Source organism: Macrosteles quadrilineatus, unplaced genomic scaffold, assembly GCF_028750875.1.
Source record: "Macrosteles quadrilineatus isolate MER2022 unplaced genomic scaffold, UCM_ALF_1.0 Scaffold_2__2_contigs__length_208266976, whole genome shotgun sequence".
Classification (NCBI taxonomy): domain Eukaryota; kingdom Metazoa; phylum Arthropoda; class Insecta; order Hemiptera; family Cicadellidae; genus Macrosteles; species Macrosteles quadrilineatus.
This window is the reverse complement of record NW_026542595.1, coordinates 107138285-107160648: the sequence shown is the minus strand read 5'-3', so window position 1 is coordinate 107160648 and position 22364 is coordinate 107138285. Positions and strand designations below refer to the sequence as shown.

General features: G+C 34.5%; 1 protein-coding gene across 2 annotated transcripts in view; it reads left to right on the top strand.

Annotated features, from left to right (window-relative positions):
* Positions 1-2308: 2308 nt before the first annotated feature.
* LOC128986535 (synaptotagmin-10-like) overlaps positions 2309-22364 on the top strand; it is a 93337-nt gene continuing 73281 nt past the window's right edge. For both annotated transcript variants that reach the window (XM_054406948.1, XM_054406947.1), the window contains exon 1: positions 2309-2537. In XM_054406948.1, the coding sequence (XP_054262923.1) occupies positions 2489-2537 (49 nt within the window). In that variant the 5' untranslated portion in view covers positions 2309-2488. The remainder of the gene's footprint in view (positions 2538-22364) is intronic.

Below are 22364 nucleotides of genomic sequence, written 5' to 3'. Positions count from 1 at the left end.
TTTAACTTCTGACTTCATTTCATTTCAGTACCTAAAAAGGATTTATTTTAACCTATGGTTAGGACCAGCTTAAAAGTAACTTAAATACACTTAAAATAACTTATGGGTATCGTTTTTAGGAACTTGGTATAGGAAGTTACGTGCTATTATAAAATGTCTTGTCCAACTTGTAGCAGTAGCACTAGGCCTATGCAAGTAACATAATTTTTATTTTGAGTCAAGATAATATGCACACTTAACTTAGTTTAACTAAAAACTTACCAAGTAATCTTGATGAAAAACAAATAGAATTATTAAAAACACAACCTTCCAACACAGCAAAGTGCAAACACTGCAAACTCCCAAACAATCAGATTGAGAATCCAATCAATTGAACTATTTATTTATTCCTCAATAGTCAAAATCAAAATGGCGCGGCGCTAAACAAAACAAACAAGGGGAAAGTGACGCTAGACGCTAGTCCCACAATGCTTTGCGCATGCGCGAAATTCTGTTGTATACGATATTAAATTATTAATAATTAATTAATTAAGGACTTAAATAACTGTCACCAAATTAATCTTAAATAAGTAACAAATTAATATGTTTAAACTATTTAAAGAATAATAATAAAATAATTATTTTCTGTTAGAAGGATTAAAATTTAATTATCTTAAAATAGTTAATAATTTGTTTAATAACTATTATATGACCAAAAATAAATTATTTAAAAATACTTTATTTTATTATTCTGCAAAAAAATGTTTTAGCAATATTGTCTAAACAATAAAAACAGATTAATTACAAATTAATAATAGTTAAATGTCACAACAATTATTTAGTTATTAATTAATCGTTTTTTTAATAATTGTAACTTTTTATAAACTTACTACTTTGTTAAATAATAATTATATAATTATTACTCAATAAACTTTTGCTACTTAGGAATATAACCATTCCCTAGGATGTGCATTATTCCTAAATACTCTCCTTCGTAGTCAGGGTCTTCCCCTAACACGATACATTTCACACTGCATTACGATTCTAACCTAAAAAAAGAACACCAACACCAATAAACAAACAACTACGTAAAGATCGCATTAACTGGTATTTTTAAAACAGCTTATAGACCCATTGTAGCAGTACATTTTCAAATTAATGGATCTTTGATGGCCTGTGGGGCAGAGCAGAGGTAATTTCTGAGACTTCTAATATTTTTCCCATAGTCCTTGGATCTTACGATTTAAAATGAATTCTCAACAGCTATGCTACTTTTCCCAGGCTCGAGATATTTTGTGAGGACCGATTCCCTTACGGAATTAAATATATAGATTTTGTTAAAGTTGACGCTAAACAGTTACCAGCAAAATTGTTGACAAACAATTAAAATCGTTTAACGTAACACGTAAATATAACTTTTTAATTTAAATACTTTTTCACGTTTTCTTTTTTTACGTGAAAATAATTTTAGCTTCAGAAGGTTTTCATTGTTACATTATCACCTGATAATAATGTTTTTAAATTATTTACTTCCACCTTTTATTTATATTGTCCACGTGAAAGAAACGTTTTTTCACCTTATGTGCTCACTGGGTATATAAAATATTTGCTAAGAAAAAATAAACCGTTAAATATTTGAGGTATTGCTTAAAATAAATAACAGCTTTAAAAAATATATAAATAACCATTAAAGAGTAGAAACTGCGTTCCTGCAGGCTTGGCACAGTTTCAGTGGATATTAAATCTTTGGCCTTCAGTAAAGCTCTTGTTTTCAACGTTCATTTCCACAGCTTCATCAACGCAGATCGTTATCTATACGTTTGTCTTCGAAATAGTGCAATTTATGAAACAAAGGGATTGGATTTATTGGATAAAAGAGAGGTTAACCATGAGTTGTCGTTGTAAGTTTGTAAAAAAAACTTGTTTGTTGATCGTGTTGCTGGATTTCCTTTTAAGGTGTAAAATTTATTTTCGGTGAACAATTAGCATTAATCTTAAGCTTAAAAAACTAACTACGAATACGATTGTTTATGTAAAACTGAATTAACAGCTTATTCAGGCTAGGCCGTTGTAAAGGGATGTGCCAGCTGTTATAGTTGTTCCTGGTATAGCTGTGTCCCAGGCTGGGCACGTGTCGTGACCTGTACAGCTTACTCAAGCTAGGCCGTGGTAAGGGGAAGTGCCAGCTGTTATAGTTGTTCCTGGTAAAGCCGTGTCCCAGGCTGGGCACGTGTCGTGACCTGTACAGCTTACTCAGGCTAGGCCGTGGTAAGGGGAGGTGCCACCTGTTATGTTTGTATCTTGTAAAGCTGAGTCCCAGGCTGGGCACGTGTCGTGACCTGTACAGCTTACTCAGGCTAGGCCGTGGTAAGGGGAGGTGCCACCTGTTGTGGGGGCAACTAGATACCTGTTGTGCCGTGGGATCGATGCGTCGCGGCGCCCGGGGGTGGGGAGGCGTCGTACAGTGCCGTAGTACAACCAGTGTTGTGCGAGGGCCGGTCATCGCAGCATGGGAGTCGGGTCCCTCCCTGACAACCTGTCGGCAGTTCCTACACCAGGTAGGTAAACACTAAATATCCCTTGTCCTAAGTTTAGTCCGTTTTACACGAATTGCAGATGGTTGAAAAGTACCTTTTTACGCATTATTTGTTATTTAAACAGTTCAAGGTTGAAAATTATTCACAAGCTTTTTCTTAAATGTGTTTGGTCTAAATATTGTGGCACAAATATTTTTATATGAATTCATATTGCATAAGTACTTTATTTACGTGTTTCCTTACACAATTTGTCACAGGTTTGGAAAAATTTAAATTTATATTATTGTGTGTCATATTTTGAACGGGAAAATAGTACAAGGTTGAGATCTATGAACAATAATAGAGTACTAAAATTATTTAGGAAAATACTATATACTATATATAGTAATAAAAGTAGAAGTATAAGGAGTAGAAGTATATATATATATATATATATATATATATATATATATATATATATATATATATATATATATTGATAGTTCTTTTCACTTGTTAGGGCTACATTTTTAATACATAATTGAAATAATAAAAACCAGAGTATCCTGATATTCATTTTTATTTTAACTGATACGTATTTCGGCACTAAGGCCATGATCACAGTGTGAGTGTTATAAAAGTATGTAAAATTCTTTTTTAATATATATACATATTTATTTTTGACTATATTTAAGTGGTTTGGTGGGAAGTTTCTCACCACTTGTATTTGTATTTAATTTATATTGCTCAATTATCTGTTAAGTGGAGGAGATAGATTTCTTCCCCTAAAACTGCCTAAATATTGTGACCGAATTATTGTGGTGTAAGTAAATTATTTAAGTAAAAAACATCGGGTTTTAATTTTAAAATACATATATTTTGATTACCTGACTGTTTATAACTCAAACCCGCTACAGTTGTTGGAAAATGTAAAAGGTAAGATGTAAAATACCTTAAAACATATACATACCTTATGAACCTTGTGTTTTAGGTTGCATTTTTGTGATTGGTAAAAAGCATTAGGTTAAAAATTATTCACCAAAGTATTTAATTAAAAATATTAGATCAAAGAAATTAGTTGTGGTAGTGAAAGAAATATTTAATAGTTTTGTATATGACAACAATCTTTAAAGAACACTTAAATAAAACCTTTGTAGTGGCTGACACCATGATGTGAATTTGAATAAAAACTTGAATTGCTCCCCAAAAATTTTAAAGGTTAATGACTAAAAATGCCTATGAATTTTTTTTACATACAAAAAAAGGGGTCGGTAAAGAAAAGACACCCATCTTAAATACAATTTTGCATAACTAAACTGCTGTATGCTATAATTCGTAAATAAGAAATTTGTATACGATTCCAAAATGGTATATTTTTTTAAAATACTGTATCTTTTTTCTCATTAGTAAATTATTTTCTGTTCTATTTTTTTAATTATGTATAGTCTTTGTACATTCAAATGTCATTTAAACCTTGTGTGTGTTTACGTTGGTTCTTTGTATTTACTTATTACGTTGATCTTTTAAGGAAGTATCTTGAATCCAAATCAAAAATCCTCTTTACAAGATATTTATTTGTTACTTTTACATTCATGCTTAGACAGGTATTTTACCAGTTTAGTTAACACATCTTGTATTCAGTCTTGAGGTAAATATATATCTCAAGGAGTAAATTCAGGCATTAAAAGAACAAAATAAAATATTGAGCGACGAGTAAATAAATATAAATAATAATTAAACAAATTATACCCCATGAAGAGAGATATATGCAAACTTGACAGTAATAAATTAAAGTCCATGCTCCTTATATCAAAATAACATTTGACATCCTATTTTCAATTTGTCTTATCTTACATGCTAAAAAAAATCATCGATGCGATAGAGCGGGTTCTTTACTAAAAATACAAACATTCTTTTCTTAAAATTATTAAAATCTAAATTTGTCACAGCCAATGGTAATTTGTTGAAGAGCCTGACTCCTATAACAACATGCCCTGATCATTTTTTCCAATAAATTAAAATTCATGCTTATTATACAGTATATAAATCACATTTGGCATCCAATTATCAATTAGTTTTCATAATCTTATTTGATATGCTAAAAAAATCATCGATGCGATAGAGCGGGTTCTTTACTAAAAATACAAACATTCTTTTCTTAAAATTAATAAAATCTAAATTTGTCACAGCCAATGGTAATTTGTTGAAGAGGCTGACTCTTATAACAACATGCCCTGATCTTGCTTTTCCGAATCGGACCTGAGGCAGATCAACTTTTTTCAGTTCTAATTACTAATACTAGACTTCATTTCTGAATTTTTAGATATTCCTAAAAGTATTAAGAATAATTAATAAATATTTAATTTAATTCTTGTCAAAAAATTGTAATCGATAAAACGGGGTTTAAACTGAGCTACTTAATCAAAATTACACACTATTCGAATATTTTTTTGTACCTGAAGGACCTCATGTACTTTAGGAGAAATTCCTTATAAGGTAACACTTGTATCAGTTGTATATTTCGATTTAAGGCTTACACTTAATTTAGACTATTTAAGGTCATATACCTTTACATCAACAGCTCAACAAAGATGTGGTCAAGTGATACCCTTTCAAGAATGTTACCATCAATAGATTCGTCAACTTTATTCAAATACAAAATATAGTATATTGAAATACACATAGGAAATATATTTTGCACAAAAAAGTATTTTCACGTTTTAAATTGTATTTGTTTTTCAAACTCTAATCAAAGTTCTTTTCTCGTTTGTTTAAAAGACTACTCATAGCATAGTAGTAGTAATAGTAAACCTTATTGGCCTGAACACAAGCTTCAGTAGGTTCTGTCCGTAGAATTCCTCCTCAATTTAGTTCCCTAAAACCCTGCGGATTTAGTTATAGAATTCTAATTAGGACCTCATTGCTGGTCTTTTGCCTGTAGGACTATTTATCAATGTGGCTTTCATGGCAGACAACAAAAAATAACGTCCATACTTAAAAAAGCGAAACTGCGACAGGACTTCAACAACAGGGGATGTGTTACTTAGTAAGAGTATAGACAAAAATAATTAAATAAAATAGTAAACCGCAATAATAAACTTTGAAAATTAGTATTGAAATAAACCAAACCGCAACATCGTATAAATAAGCTTTGATATCAACTATCACATATATGCACTACAAGCAATTACCAAATGCATTAACCAATGATTGTGTTATTCAATTTAATGGTTGTGCCAGATTTTCCTTTTATTTTTTGGAATTCATTCTTATCTTCTGAGCTTCTTCTATGTGAACTGGCTCTCGCAGAGGCATGCTCCTGCGCCTTCGTGGGTCTAAAAGTTCTGGCAACAAACAACTTTTATAAAAGACGGTCAGTTTGTTGACCATTTCGGTTTCCCAAAAGTTGTCGTCTTTGTGAATTGTCGTCAATTTTGTTCCAAGCGGTGTCCACAGCACGCTATACTTTCTTTTTGTGATGTGTAACTGCCCCTGGATTTGAAAATGGTATAAATGTCGTTTCTTCATTTCAATGACGCCTGATTTATCATCAGAAATAGAGTACCCACTACTCCACTCTTTTGTTGAATTACTTCTTTAGGAGTAAGATTTTTACCAGAATATGGACATTTCACCTCAACAATGGTGTCCTTTCATATTAATCCGTCAGGTGTTGTAGTTTAAAACGGCAGGTCCTCGTCAATAAACAGGTCACATTTTTTACTTGTGCTCCAAGGTGTTCAGCAAGTTGTTGATTAGCCTTAGTCTCGTTCTCACGGCCATAGGCTGTAGCAGCACAGCCTTTTTTGAAGGAGTATAGGAGTGAATTTACAACAGGAACCGAGTTGGAGTATGGGTTTCTATTGCAAATCAGGCCGAAGCTGGAAGTTGTGATCCTTATTCTTCTCTTCTCCATCCAGAGGTCACTCCCACTTTGTTCACGAGTCTTCTGTTCGACCTGACTTCTGCGCGTAGACCTCGGCATCTACATCGGGTTTGTTTCATAGTGGCTCATACGATTTTTATAGATTTTATCGACAGACAGGAGTCGTCTCTTGAGTTGGGTTTTTGAAGCCTGCGCAATCTAGCCTGATTTTATGGAATCTTCTTTCCTCAAACATCTTGCTAAATTTCCATGGGCTGCTATACATAGTTTTGTGTAGTCTGTAGTGTGACTCTTGAGTTGAAGGACTCGACAGCGGTGGCACATCTTGCCTGGTATGATTGTTTGAGGCAAAAGTTTACTCGTTTTCCTCCTATGAGGCGAGCTACAGCAGCGTTGTAGTGCTCCGCGATGTTGCAGTCGAAGTCATACGTTAGGTCCCTACTTCTGTCAGCAAGGTGTTGAACAGCTACCATAATTTGCTGGTAGATCCCAAACTTCTTCATTCCGGCACCACGTTCCATTTTTCTTTCCGTTGCGTCACATCGGTTGTGGTCTCCGAAAACATGGCATGGATCCATTCAAAAGGTGTCGGAGAAGCAACTGGGCCTTAGAAGAAAGATCTCCAGTTCCATTTTCCTGTGTGTAATTTTTTTAGTTACCGCTGCCCTCAACCTCATTGTAGATGTCCCCAACTGTATCTTCAGCCTGCAATACGAGCCTATGTCGAGATCTGTATTCCGCAGAGGAGTTTTGGATATTTCTTTTATTTTGTTAGAATAATTTCTCAGAAGATGGCTCCTACACCATATTTTGGAAACCCTGGTGTCATAAGGTCGCACCTTATTGATCTTCTGCAGTACGCTGCTGTCTCCGTCAGCGATGGTTGCGTATTTGACGCCATGCATCTCCATGATTCAAATGATTTTATTTGCCATTCAGTTACAAACAAACAATAGGCTACGTCAAACTAATCATAAATAATAAAAAGAAACATGCCAAACTTCTTCTTGCACTCTTGACTAACAAGATTAAGGCTGAAAACACATGCAGGAGCTCAATCATTACAAGACATGCAAAGCAATGCATGCATACTAAAAATGAAAAATAAATAAAAACTACATGCTGCAAGCCATGCAAGGCAGAGAAAAATAAATTACAATTTTTGATCGATAGGTAGCCGTCGACGATTGGTTTCTGGGGTTTGAACATTTCCCAAGATTCAAAAAGTGGAGCTACATAGGTTGATATGATTTAAACGTCTGTTCACGATTTTTCCTGAACAATTCTGTCTTATAGTACTCTAACATTGTTATACATGTTGAAGTAGGTTTGAGTAATACTGTACCAATATATTTCTCACTTCTCATTTTCTAATAGGCCAAATTAATTATAACTTATATCCCTTACCAAGAGTTTTAACTCTCTCTTAGAAGTATAAACACCTAAGAATCTGGAAAACTGGATAAGTTCCTCTAAAGGATTATGATAATTGTCTTAGTTAATCACCTACAGTTTAGGACTACTAAGCTCTGATTTTTCAGTTCTTTTGGCAAATATACTTCCTTTCACCTCTGCCTTAACCATCAATGAAAGTATCATTGCACTACTTATCAGATGCACTACTCTCTATGATGCATTGATATAGCTCTCCAGCAGAAGAGATCCTTGTCTGTCTACTTTTGTTCTCTCGCACACCAATGTAAATTAAGTCTTGATTTTTGTGCACTACTTAAGTGACTAAAATTCAAGTAATTAAAGAGATAGGATGGTGGTAAATTATAAATAAAATTAATTCGTTTAGTAGCAGTTATTAAATACAGTTTATTATAGACAGCTTTTTAAAATCATACTAGCTACTTTCTACTACTACTACTTTTTACTATTTTTTTTACGTTCTATTCCTTTTTTTCTGATAAATCAGAATCGAATGGGACACTGGGGTATTTTTTACATTTGTATTTATTATCTTAGGGATTACAGTTTATTGCGTATTCGATGGGTCTGGTATATTAAGCAACATTTTCGCTGCAACACATTCGCAATTTGAACACTCTGTATATTTCAGTAAGTATACATATAATTATTAGTATTCAATATAATTCGTTATTGTTAAGTACACACTTAGAAACTCAATTGTGAAAAATCATAATTAACATATTTCACCTCTTAAGAATAATTCAATTTTTTGATAACAATGTCAAAAAATGTTAATGGTACATTTATGTTGTTTTTTTTTTTAATTTTTTAAACTAATTCTATGCATTTAAAAACTAAATTGCAAAAATGTCACTACGAAAAAGTAAATCATCTGTTTCACCTTTTGTTTCCCATTTGATTGTTTCATACAACAGAACAATGCGTCAGAAATGAATCCAATGCAAGCCCAATATTGGGAGAGACGACCAACTTATATTTTGAGCTTGAATGAAACGGAAATTGGGATTTTCGTCGAAAGCAACATCCAGACGCTTGGCGTTTACATCAACTCGCGCAGCAATATTTGAAACGTTTCTGTAAAGTAGAAAGTTTTTATAGAATTCAAATATATTTAAGTTACTAGATTTGAGGTTAATGTAATACCCTTCTATCTTAGATTAATTATTGACTAATAAGTTGAAAAAGTAATTATTGATAAAAATATCATCATCAAAAAACTTCCTAAACTGTTCAGATAAGTATAATATTCAGACCAGTGACGTATTTTGTTTATGATTCATACCGTTTCTCTCCGCATATCCGTGAGTTATACGAAGTCCAAACAAACAGTGCTGCACTCAGTCCAACCTGTTTGTGTCTCGTTGGTAAACATGGTGACAATCTACTACAACTACCGTACAAGTGTTTATTCAGCTCTCAACTCTCCCCGAATGCCAAGCCAACGGCCTGCCACGTTTATTTTTTCTTCGCTCATGCGTGCTATTTTAATTTATACTTTCTCATCCTATACAAGATATCGCACCCTTGCACGAAAAGTGACACAAGTCAAAATTAGCTAATTTTACAGGAGAACAAAATGAAAACGTGTTTTTTTACCTGTTGGCCGTTTGCAAAAATATATTTTTTTTTATATATATGGAAAAAACTTAAGTTTTTTGTACAGTACTACTTTTTTAGTTTCTTCTATGTTATATAAATATATATATATTTTGTTTTAGTTTGACTTGTGTCACTTTTCCGCATATTTTGTATATTTATGTTTGAGTTAACACTGTGATTACATTGACTTGTGTCATTATTCCTCTAATTTTAAAGGTAACTAATTTAGATTTATGCCTGGGTAAAGCAATAAAAAAATCAAGTAAATTACAGTTTTTCTTAAAACATAAAAGTTCATGAACTAAAAAAGTTACTCTCATAAAAGTAAAAAGGCCCAATAACATTACAGTTCAAGTTCAAAGAGATTGATAAAACAAAACATAAGCCTTAAGAATTATTTCGTTGTTAAGTACCTAACGACAGAAACTTGTCTTGAACTGCTAAAGCTAGTTTTGAACTGTAAAGTAAGTCCATGAACTAAATTAAGGTTAATATTATAGAAATAAAAAAGGACCACTATGTTTTTGGATTTCAAAGAGATTCGTAAAACAAAGCATGAGCTCCGGGAATTATTTTGTTGTGAAGTAAGTAGAGCAAGTCTTTTTTTCTTTTTTTCCGTAATTGAAAGTCTTTTTTGTACAGTTTTTTAACGTCACTCCTTTGCTAGTTGGCAACAGCTGTTTTTTTTCGTCTTCTTTGCAGCTCTTTTCTTTCCACTTTCAGTTTCTCCCTCTTCCTTCCGAGTTTTTTTTTAATAGGAACACTTTGAAACTTTTCTTCTTCTGCGAAGCTTGTTTTGAACTGTAAAGTAAGAGGTTTTTTCCATTCTTACAAACTTTGTGTCAGTCCTTGCTAGTTGTTGCCTTCAGTAACATAGGTAGCATTGCATCCGATTTTCTCCCACAAATCTTTGAAATCGTAAAAATCTGAATGGCATTTTTCTATAGTCTTTTTTCGTACATTTTTTTAACGTCACTCCTTTGCTAGTTGGCAACAGCTGTTTTTTTCGTCTTCTTTGCAGCTCTTTTCTTTCCACTTTCAGTTTCTCCCTCTTCCTTCCAAAATTTTTCTTGAATATGAACACTTTGAAACTTTTCTTCTTCTGCGAAACTTGTTTTGAACTGTAAAGTAAGAGGTTTTTTTTCCATTCTTACAAACTTTGTGTCAGTCCTTGCTAGTTGTTGCCTTCAGTAACATAGGTAGCATTGCATCCGATTTTCTCCCACAAATCTTTGAAATCGTAAAAATCTGAATGGCATTTTTCTATAACATTATAGGGATTGCCGTTCTTTTTTGCTGTCCTTATCAGTGAAATGTAGTGACCAGGATGGTAAATGGGACCTGATTTTAGTGATTTTTTAATTTGTTTTTCAATGGTTGAGTGCATGCTATCGCCTTCATTCTGGCTGTGGCCTCTGATTAAAAAGTTGTGAGTAATGCTCTTTATTGGAAAGTTTTCTACAGCATACAGATACATTGAAAATAAATATTTATTTTTTTTCTGTCCCCCGCAGTTGTCACTATAAAAAATGAATTCGATATCACTGTCATTGTTTTGGCATTTCTTTTTAATTATATCTAAAACACAGCTTGCTATTTCACTTGAGCCTCGGCCACCCTCCCCTTCATGCCAAACATAACAATACGTAGAATCGTTTTTCAGTTCACAAACGGTTAGATTGTAAACACTAAGTTTTGATTTGTAGTACATTGATGACACTTCTCCCTTAGGACACGGAAGCACAGCCTGTAAATCGTAGCAAGCAACCATGGTCGTTGGGCTAACTTTACTTTTATCAATTTCTTTTTGTAAGCGAGACAAATCTTTCTCAATAACATTATTCTCATAGTCTATTTTCAGTTCTTCTTTTTCATTCCCCTCTGCTGTTTGATAAGAGTGACATAACAAATAATACACACTGGTCTTTTCTGGGTGTAAACATGGATATGTTGTACTCTTCTGTAAAAATTTTGTGGTAAATGAAATAGTTTCCATAAGGCCTTACGTTTCCATCTTCAGATGATTTACACAGTTGAACATAGTCTCTATGAAGGTCAGCAATAGTTTAACTTCCCTCAATGTAATCACGAGTACTATTTTTGCGAATGTAATGGCTCTCAATTTTCAGTATTGTTGTTCAAAGGTTTATTGCGGACATTTTCCATCACGAATGTAAAAAACAATACACAACGTTTCGGGATCTGGAATCTGATCCCGTCTTCAGGTGAAAAGACTTTACTAACACATTACAACTAACAATACACAAACGCCCAACCTAAGTTGGAATACACTACCGAGGGTAGTAGTCAAAAAATATGCACTGTATAGCAGTCAAGTCATGATACAACATGCAATTAATAACAAATCACAAAACACTATAATCTATAAAAGGTTTAACGTACAAAAAACTCACACAATGGAACACTAAAACAACACCGTACGCTTTTATAGATTATAGTGTTTTGTGATTTGTTATTAATTGCATGTTGTATCATGACTTGACTGCTATACAGTGCATATTTTTTGACTTCTACCCTCGGTAGTGTATTCCAACTTAGGTTGGGCGTTTGTGTATTGTTAGTTGTAATGTGTTAGTTAAGTTTTTTCACCTGAAGACGGGATCAGGTTCCAGATCCCAAAACGTTGTGTATTGTTTTTTACATTCGAGATGGAAAATGTCCGCAATAAACCTTTGAACAACATTAACTCACCATCACCAACAATGAACTTCAAACAAAGAATTTCAGTATTGATTCAATGTGTTTTCTTATGTCTTCTTTTATGTGTAAAATTGTGCATCATTTTCAACGTCTTGCAAAAACGAACAACTTTTAAATTTAAACCTACCATCCTATCTTTGGCAGTTTTCTAATTGCCCATATGAAACCCATGTTAAACGTGCAGTACTAGAGATTATTGGATGCAGATACACTATTCCCGTGGTATTGCGCGTTTAACATGGGTTTTATATGGGCAATTGGAGTTTTTGGTTAATTACTACAAAACGACCAAAGATAGACGGTAGGTTTAAATTTAAAAGTTGTTTGTTTTTACAAGGCCTTCAAAATGATACACAATTTTACATATGTTGCCATTTAAAAATTTTCATTTACAAGGCTACCAACTTAAAAAAAATAAAATCATTGAACAAATATTTATTTTTTTAATTATTGACTTGTCGTTTATCAAATTAAAGCTTAAACCATGAGGATTAAGAATTTTCAAACAGAACGAAAATAATTTTAGTGGTTTCCAAGATGATACACAATCAGGGTATTCTGTAAATATCAATATTTTCCATGCAAATGGCCGCCATTTTGAAACGGACAAAGGTAAAGAAGTGCTGTTTTCACTAAATTGTTCGTCTAGTCTAGAATTTTAAAATGATGCATAACATGGCATATGTTTACATTTGTAAACTCTGAGATTTGAATCCATGACCCCCAGTTTTTTAAACACCCTGTATTTTTAAAATGGTAAAAATATTTTTATGTTGTACCTTGGGTATGAAGTATTGGGGAAAAGTTTTTTTTCATCTTTGTATGTCAAGCCGTTCGTCTGTAATCTGTTTAGGACAGCTTAGAAGACTCACCCTGTATACAGTAAGCACAAAACATATCTGATAATTATCTGAAATATTTTTGGAGATATTGGTACCGATTTAGTAGTATGAAACCCCATATAATTAGCATTGCTTCATAATCCACAGCGTGCTCCCCTTCATGTATTGTGCTTCACTTCAACCATGTTTTTGTACAAACAACATTTTAGTGAATGAGATCTTCTGATAAACTAAGATGAGTTTTTTGAACCATATTAGTTAACAGAAATAAAACTAGGTGAACTAGTTCACCTAAAGTTAATTAACTAACCGAGTTGCAAAGTTTTAATGTTAATCTCATGGATAGTTATTGGAACATTTGTGTTCTTGTTTTTTGATATATTTTGATCGATTTTACCATTTCCCAAAAAAACACTTCGTTACTTTCCTTTGGCACAAACCTAGTACTGGTTAAACCTTATTTGATTCGGGAAATAAATTGGACATGTGTAAGGAAATAGTAAAATTACAATCAAATAGAAATTCCTTTGGCTGCAAGTTTGCTGCGGCGTGGGTATTTTTCTTAACACATTAAAGCTCTTCTTACCTTTTCCCCAAACATATTCCAACAATCTAGCACAGGGCATAACACCGCCCATGTTGAGCAAAGTTTGCTCACCTAATGAACTCGACAATGAAAGTGTTGTCGACCAGCCACGTGGCAACACTGATAAGTGTTATCTATAAGGTCACTGACCTGATACAACCACCATTGTAGTGTCATCTACGTGGTGTCCATACATTGAAATCAGCTGATGAACTCGACAATGAAAGTGTTATCGACCAGCCACGTGGCAACACTGATAAGTGTTATCTATAAGGTCACTGACCTGATACAACCACTACTGTTGGTCATCTAATATGTTTGTCTACATTGTGACCATGCATGGAGATCAGCTGATGAGTTTAAAAGGGGAGTCTGCACGTTTTTACGTCTCAATGCTATTTAATAGGAGCTGCACCAACATAGGTACGCATAACTTAGAATTCTATAAACTATTTAGAGTGAAATGTTTACTACATGTTCGCTATGCCATTGAGTTCCTGGCCTGCTAGTCAAACATTAAATAATTACTTGTTTATATTTTTGTGTGTAATTTTTACACACTATTTTTCATGAATCCTTGGTAATGACCTAAATAAAATAATAATAACCTAAAAGAGGTATTAAGCACTAATTACATGTGAAAAGAACTTGTGTGTGAAGTTTCATATTGATTTTATGCGTACCAAACTTTTTTAAACACTACTTTCAGTAAAACGAACTTAATCTTATTTTACTAATATTATAAATGTGAAAGTAAGTGTGTTTGTTTGTTTGTTTGTGTTGGTATTGCTATAACCAGCTGATCTCGAGTTGTTAAATATTATTATGTTATGATTTCTTAGAATAAACACTATCTTGTTTCGAATTGATTATTTAATTAAAATAGTTTTAATTAATACATAAATGAACATGGTGTCAGTAGTACCGAATCCACTGGACGTAAGTGACCCAACGCGAGTGCGAGAAAACTGGGAAGTGTTTTAGAAACAATGGAAGAACTATTTGATATTAGCTGAAGCAGGAGCATTAGGTGGTACAAGGTTAAGTACACCTAAACTGAAGATGGCCATGTTTTCAACTGTAATTGGCCGTGATGGACTATGTTTGATTGAAAGAATACTTGGCTCCAATGAATCGACCCTGGATCAGGTAATTGAAGCTTTGGATAAGTATTTTTTAGGGACAAACAATTCTTTGTATGAGAGATTTATTTTTAATGGCATCGTTCAAAAAACTGATAAAACGATTAAAGACTTTATAGGTCGTCTAAAAGAGCAAATACGATTGTGTGACATTGATTCTTTAGCAAATCTCGACAAGACAGGCCTTGAAGATACTCTAATTTGTGACCAACTTGTAGTAGGTATAACCAATACTGAATTAAAAAGAACACTTTTGCGTAGAAAAGACCTAAAACTTGATGAGGCTATAGAAATATGTATGCATCATGAAACAACTGAAAGGTTTGTTACTAAAATGACAGTGAAATCAGAAGATGCGGCATTTCAAGCAAAGAGTAGACACTTAGATAACAAATGGAAGTGTCGTTTTTGTGGTAAAAAACATATTAAGGGAGCAAAAAACTGCCCTGCGTTTGGTAAAGTTTGCACCACCTGTAAAAGGAAGAACCATTTTAGCAGCGTGTGTCGAAGTTCCGGTAAAATTAATCTGGTCCAAGATAATGACAGTGAATCAAATCAAGATAGCCAAGGTGAAGAGGAAGTGATGGAACTTAACGATATCCAGTATAAAAAACGACTTTTTGTAAAAATTATGGTCAACAAAAAGCTCAGAAAGTTCCAGCTTGACTCAGGTGCAACTTGTAACGTTATGGGGCTACGAGATCTAAAAACTATTCTTGACAATGAGAATTCTAAACTTAATAGTAGCTCCACTACTTTGTGTTTCTATGGCGGGTCATCCCAAAACTCACTAGGCAGCATTGTGCTGAAAGCAAAATTCAAAAAGAATATTTTTGATTTAAAGTTTGAAATTCTGAATTCTGAGAGAAATCCTCTTATAGGAGCAGCAGATTGTCTTCGACTAGGTTTGATTACGACAGATGAAGAGGTTTTCCAGGCTCTCACAGCATCTAACCAAACAGCCACACATCAACATACGATATTTGATCAATTTCCTACTGTATTTGAAGGATTAGGGTGTTTTGAAGGTCTTTGCAGCATAAGAACTGACCCGTCGGTACCACCTTCAATAGCAGCACCCAGGCGACAACCTCTAGCATTGAAGAAAGAAATATGTGCTGAATTAGATAGACTTGAACAGCTCGGAGTCATCGTCAAGGTAACAGAGCCTACTGATTGGGTCAGTAGTTTAGTAGTAGTGAAGAAACCTAACAAGATACGACTTTGTATAGATCCTTTTCACCTGAATAAAGCCATTAAAAGATCTCATTATCAAGCACCAACTATTGAGGAAATAGCCCCACAGCTATATGGAGCAAAGTTCTTTAGTGTTCTGGACCTTAAGGATGGGTTTTGGCATGTAAAGCTAAATGAGGAATCAAGCAGGCTAACTACGTTTTGGACCCCCAAAGGGAGATTTCGTTGGACTAGACTACCTTTTGGTGTTGCTAATGCTCCTGAAGAGTTTCAACGAAGAGTTCACGAAAACCTCGAGGGCCTTGAAGGAGTTGTGGCAATAGCTGATGATGTTATGGTATTTTGAAAAGGAAACACCGTTCAAGAAGCTAAGATTGACCATGACAAGAAGCTGAATGCCCTTCTGCAACAAGCTCAGCTTAAAGGGTTAAAGTTTAACAAGGATAAGTGTAAAATAGGTGTAGAGAAAATTCCATACATGGGACATCTCATTACAGAAGATGGGTTGTGTCCTGACCCTAGCAAAGTAGAAGCTATAAGAAAACTTTCAGATCCTACTTCAAAAGAAGAAGTCAAGAGATTTTTAGGCTACGTTGTGTATTTATCAAAGTTTCTACCAAGACTATCAGAAGTAGCAACACCGCTTAGAAATTTGCTGTAAGATGATAGTGAGTGGGTATGGGACAGCCCACAGAAAGATGCTTTTCAAAAGTTGCTCAAGATGGTCCAAGAAGCTCCAACATTAAATTACTTTGACCAGACACAGAGTTGTGTTGTGCAATGTGATGCTAGTCAATATGGCCTAGGAGCTTGCCTCATGCAGCAAGGTAAGCCCGTTGCTTATGCTTCAAGAACATTGACTAAGACTGAAGTTGCCTACGCACAAATTGAAAAAGAGTGTCTAGCTATTGTGTTTGGACTTGAACGCTTTGAACAGTATTTGATGGGACATAGAGATGTTATAGTTGAATCCGATCACAAGCCCTTGGAGGCAATATTCAAGAAGCCCTTGATTTCAGCTCCTAAGAGACTGCAAAGGATGCTTTTACGACTTCAAAAATACAGCTTTTGTGTACAATACAAACCAGGCACATCAATGCATGTAGCAGATTTTCTGTCTAGATCGCCTCTTAAAGAAACCGGCAGAGAAACAGTTGACGACCTAATTTTTCAAGCAGAGTTAGAGAACATTAACGATTTAGACAACATAAATATTACCGATGAGAGGATCAAGGAGATAAAAGAAGAGTCAAGTAAATGCCCTGTTATGAATAATCTTGTGGACACGATTTAAAAAAGGGTGGCCTGAGAAACGTACTCATGTTCCTCAAGATCTACAGGAATACTGGAGTGTTAGAGATGAATTATCAGCGGTAGATGGAATCGTAATAAAAGGAGACCGTATAGTAGTTCCACGTTCTTTGAGACATGCCATGCTTAAAATTCTACATTCTTCTCACCAAGGAGTCGAGTCTTGTTTAAGAAGAGCAAGAGAAGTGTTATTTTGGCCGGGAATGGCTGGAGATGTTCAAAGAACTGTTGAAACATGTTGGCCTTGCCAAAAGTACGCTCCAGCTCAGAAATCGGAACCCTTACAGCCTCATAATACTCCAACAAGAGCATGGCAAAGAGTTGGAATTGACTTCTTCCAGCTGGGCAGTGACCACTTTCTTATTATGACAGATTACTTTTCATCATTTTTTGAACTGAAGAAAGTGAATTCACTAAAAACAGAAGGCCTGATACAGTTTTGTAAAGAACAGTTTGCTCGTTACGGAATTCCAGATGTTGTTGTTTCTGACAGTGGTACTCAACTTGTTAGCCAAGACTTCAAGCTTTTTGCCCAGACTTGGATGTTTAAAATTGTTGTTTCTTCACCACATAATCACCAATCCAATGGTAAGGCAGAATCAGCAGTTAAAATTGCAAAGAGAATGCTAAAGAAGGTAAAAGAAAGTAAAGAAGACTTTCAAGCAGCTCTATTAGAGTGGAGAAATACACCACTGGCTTACTTGGGTGCAAGTCCTGTGCAGTTGCTAATGTCAAGATCAACAAAGACTCGTTTGCCCATAACAGAAATGAAACTAAATCCAAAGATACACATAGGAGTCACAGACAAGTTGAAGGAAAAACAAGAAAAATACAAGAAGCACTATGATAAAGGCACTCAGGCATTGGACCCACTTAAAGTTGGACAAAAGGTATTGATACAGAAGAGACCAGACATGAAAGCAGAACCATGGACGCCTGGCGTAATAGTGTCACTAGATGGGTTGAGAACTTACCTTGTATCAATTGAAGGAAGACTATTCAGACGCAATAGAAGATTTATTCGTCCATTCAAAAGTTAAAGAGGGAGATGTTGGTATTGCTATAACCAGCTGATCTCGAGTTGTTAAATATTATTATGTTATGATTTCTTAGAATAAACACTATCTTGTTTCGAATTGATTATTTAATTAAAATAGTTTTAATTAATACATAAATGAACAGTTTGAAGTTCAATCATACATTAACTACGGATTGGATAGGGCTGAAATTTGGTATGATGATAGCTCACATTCCCGATTAACATATTCTTATCTAAATAAATCATTTCGGGCTTCACCCCAGTGGCAAGAGTTTCCCATGTCCTTCGCTACGGGTGACATCGTCAATTCGTTGTTGGGTCTTATCAACCAGCCACAGAGGCACATGGATATGTGGGAGCCCACGTTTTTGCCACTCAACAGTGTACATCCAGCACCAGACAGTTTCAAAGATTTTACCTTTGTTAATGATAGTAACAAAAACTTTAACTTTGTGTTTAAAAACCCTTGCCACATGTCACATGTGTATCAGTTGCTTTCTGACCTGGCAGTAGCTCCTGAACAATTTCCTCCCATTTAGGATCCCATTTAGGATTGCACGTCATAGTTATGAACAGGTCAGGACGACCATAGTGTCTAATGTATGTGAGAGAATATTGTGCTCGTTTACTAAGATAGCGTGGTGAGCCAATAAAGCTTGAAGGTAAGATCACATCAGAGGTACATAATAACTATAATTGAACTATAATTCGACCAAGATCATTAGAGCGCACCGTTACACCGTTGGCAACAGCGTTTCTTAGATGTACATACTGTTCTGCTCGCAACCTTCCCTGGTTTAGCTTGATAAACAATAACCTATCAGTTTTAATCTTTGCATACATGTCTACAATAAACTGATTAGACAGTTGTCTGTAGAGAATGATTGAGCTGAAGTTGTTGACGAACCATTATGACGTACACGTAAAACTGCATTGCAGTCCTATGATCAGGTTGTGGAAATATTGATACGATCCTATGGTATATTTGCCCCTGAACAGGGAACGTTGTAGAATAGAAATGTGATACGGCTTGCCCGGAAGTACCAAATGAGGTAATTTGGAAGCATTAGCTACATTTCCGAATTTGTGTAAAAAATCTTTGGATTCTGCTGTTTCTCTGATGAGAAGAGACTTTAACGGTTCAATTGGCTCAGGTAAAGGAAGTCTTACTTTTCCATTAGAACAACACAATTTTATTGGCTCTCCTTTCCATTTTATTGCATCACAATATCAACATGTTTGGTTCATTTTGCCTATACAAAGACTGGGATTGTTGTAATCAATGAACGGATCATATCGAAAATACCATTAAATGGGTTCCACGTCATACTCATGAAGTCTTGTCTCCGTCGTTGTCTTTCCTGTAGAATAGTAGCGTTTTCCTCTTGTGACTGTGCAGCTCTTTGTAAAGCCATTCTGATATTGTTAGCTGTCACCAACCTGGTGCTGTTCAGGTGTTTCAGCGGCTCTGTGTGACGCACTTCTACTTGTGTTGGCGGCTACTCGAAGGTTGTGTCCATCAGATGTTTCTGAGGCTCTATGGGAGGCATGCCTGATTGAATCAGCTAAAAGCCTGGCCTGGGGTTTCTCAGCAGTCCCTGAAGCTCGAGCGTTGCTAGTTGCCCTAGCTCTACTGTAACTGATTTTTGTGACAAATTACTTTTCTTTTTTTTAGTCAACTTAGGAAAAATATAGGTCTACTACAGTTTTAATTTCAAAACTGTAAACCTTCTATTACCTGAATAACTTCAATTATGACGGTATGGAGAGTTTTAGCTGTGGTTTACAAAAAAAGAAGTACTGAAGTCACGGATCAAGAAAATGTTGTAAAATATGAAGTGTTCCCTTCAACAATGAGAGTGATACTGACCAGCCATGTGGCAACTGTGATAACTGTTATCTATAATAAGGTCACTGACCTGATACGGTTATCATTGTTGTTCATCTCCTATGTTTATCAGTAGACTCTTGATAATTCGAAACTGGCGGGTCAAGCATATAAATTTGAATTATCAAGAGTTTTGAATTATCAAGAGTTAGATTTATCGGGAGAAAAATAAACCATTCGAATTACAGAGAGTTCATTTGTATATTACACATCGTACAAAGTTACAGCACGTAACAATAAAACATCACAGTACAGTATTTAAGTACACCTTTAAACAATCAACGGCTTATTTTTCAGTTACTGTAGTTGCAAAGAAATCTGTTATTTTTGTTTGCTTTTGCAATTGATTCTTGATTCGTCGATAAAATTGCCAAGGACAAAGAGTGCGTCGAACACTTGTGGACCAACTTGATTCTGTAAAGAAAGAAATCTATTGTAAAATGCCATTCTAGTTAAACAGTACAATGTACAGTAGGCCTACTGTATAACACTTACATGCTGTACGTACCTGGAGCGAAAAATGGCGGAGTTTCATAGTGACAATTATGGATATCAGAATATGTAAAATGTTTATTTGTTTCTAAATAAAAAAAAATCTATAAAACTAGAAGGATCTTGTTACTGAAATTTATTAAAAATTAAATTAATGAAGGCTTGTTTGAATTGCATTAGCGACAATTCAGGACAATTTTTATGCGTAATTACTACTATCACAGAACAATTATAATCAATACTACTCTTTAAATCTTTACTACTAATGCGAAGAAAACCTATGAAAATTCATTTGTTTACGGCTGTAGACAACAGACATTAGTGTATTCATTGTTTAGTAATAAAAAATAAAAAAATGTTATTTAATTTCTTTATACACGACATTGTTTTAAACAACACAAATTAAAAGAATTGGGAGGCACGTTTTAAATACAGAACAAGTTTATACAAGGTGTTTCCAAATTGTCTGGGCATATTTTCTCAACTTGTTCCTTGGGCTAAGACAAACATAAAATGCCATATAAGTATGGTCTAACATGCCTAGATTTCTGTTTGTCGGTCTGTTTGGGATTTTTAAGAATTATTTTATATCTTGGGAATTTTTCGAGATAGAATTTTCAAAATTTGTATAAATATGTATTTTTGTAGGTAAAAAGAGCTTACAAAGTTTCGTTAAATATCTCAAGCCGTTTCAATAATATGGCGGCCATTTAAAATCTGTAATGCCAATTTTCACGAAAACCGTAAGTTTTTAGAAAATAGTTCTTCAGATAAAAAAGATAAAAAATTCAAAACCAATTCAAATGAGTCCTTGTTTGTTAAATTCGGATGACAAACAACAGAGTTATCAGTTTTTGTTTTTTTTTTTTTTTACATTCGGTTATGCATTTATAGGACTACCATAGGTACTAACTGCTCTGTAAAATAACAAATAAACAATATAGAACATTACTTCGTATAGCCGTGGCTTAGGACAAACTCATTATTTTGTGTAACCGCAAGAATCCATATCTAAATTCAATACCTTCGACTGGTCACGTTTAAAACCCAGCCTGAACAACTCAAGTTAGTATGAAATATATTAAACAACAACTTATGCCAGACATAGGGATCGTAAAACATTTATTTGTAAAATGTTTATTTGTTTCTAAATGAAAAAATCTTTAAAACTAGAAGGATCTTGTTACTGAAACAACACATGAGTAACACACTGAAGTAACATTGCGTAACTGAACCATATAAAAGTTTTTAAACTTATATTGCTGAGGGTAGAAACTCACCTTAAGTCTAGAGGGCTTTTCATTTTTATCGATGTCTTGAAGGTAGAGATGTCTAGAAGGTCACTGATAGCTTCAGACTGGCTTTTCATTTTTAACGATGTCTTGAAGGTAGAGATGTCTAGAAGGTCACTGATAGCTTCAGACTGGCTTTTCATTTTTATCTATGTCTTGAAGGTAGAGATGTCTAGAAGGTCACTGATAGCTTCAGACTGACCTCAACATCACCGTCCCGCCAGGAGCTGCAGGGCTGGTCAAGTGGTCAGTGGGGGTTGGTGGGGGTAGGTCAGTAAGGGATGGCAAGCATTTCATTGGTCGGGCCAGGGATTACACATAGTTCCTCAACCCTACACGAGCAAAAAGAGTGGCGTAGGGGTGAGCATCGAAAGTCAACCATCGATCTACTATCGATATATCGACGTTTTCAGGGTAAAAGGTTTGATAATAAATTT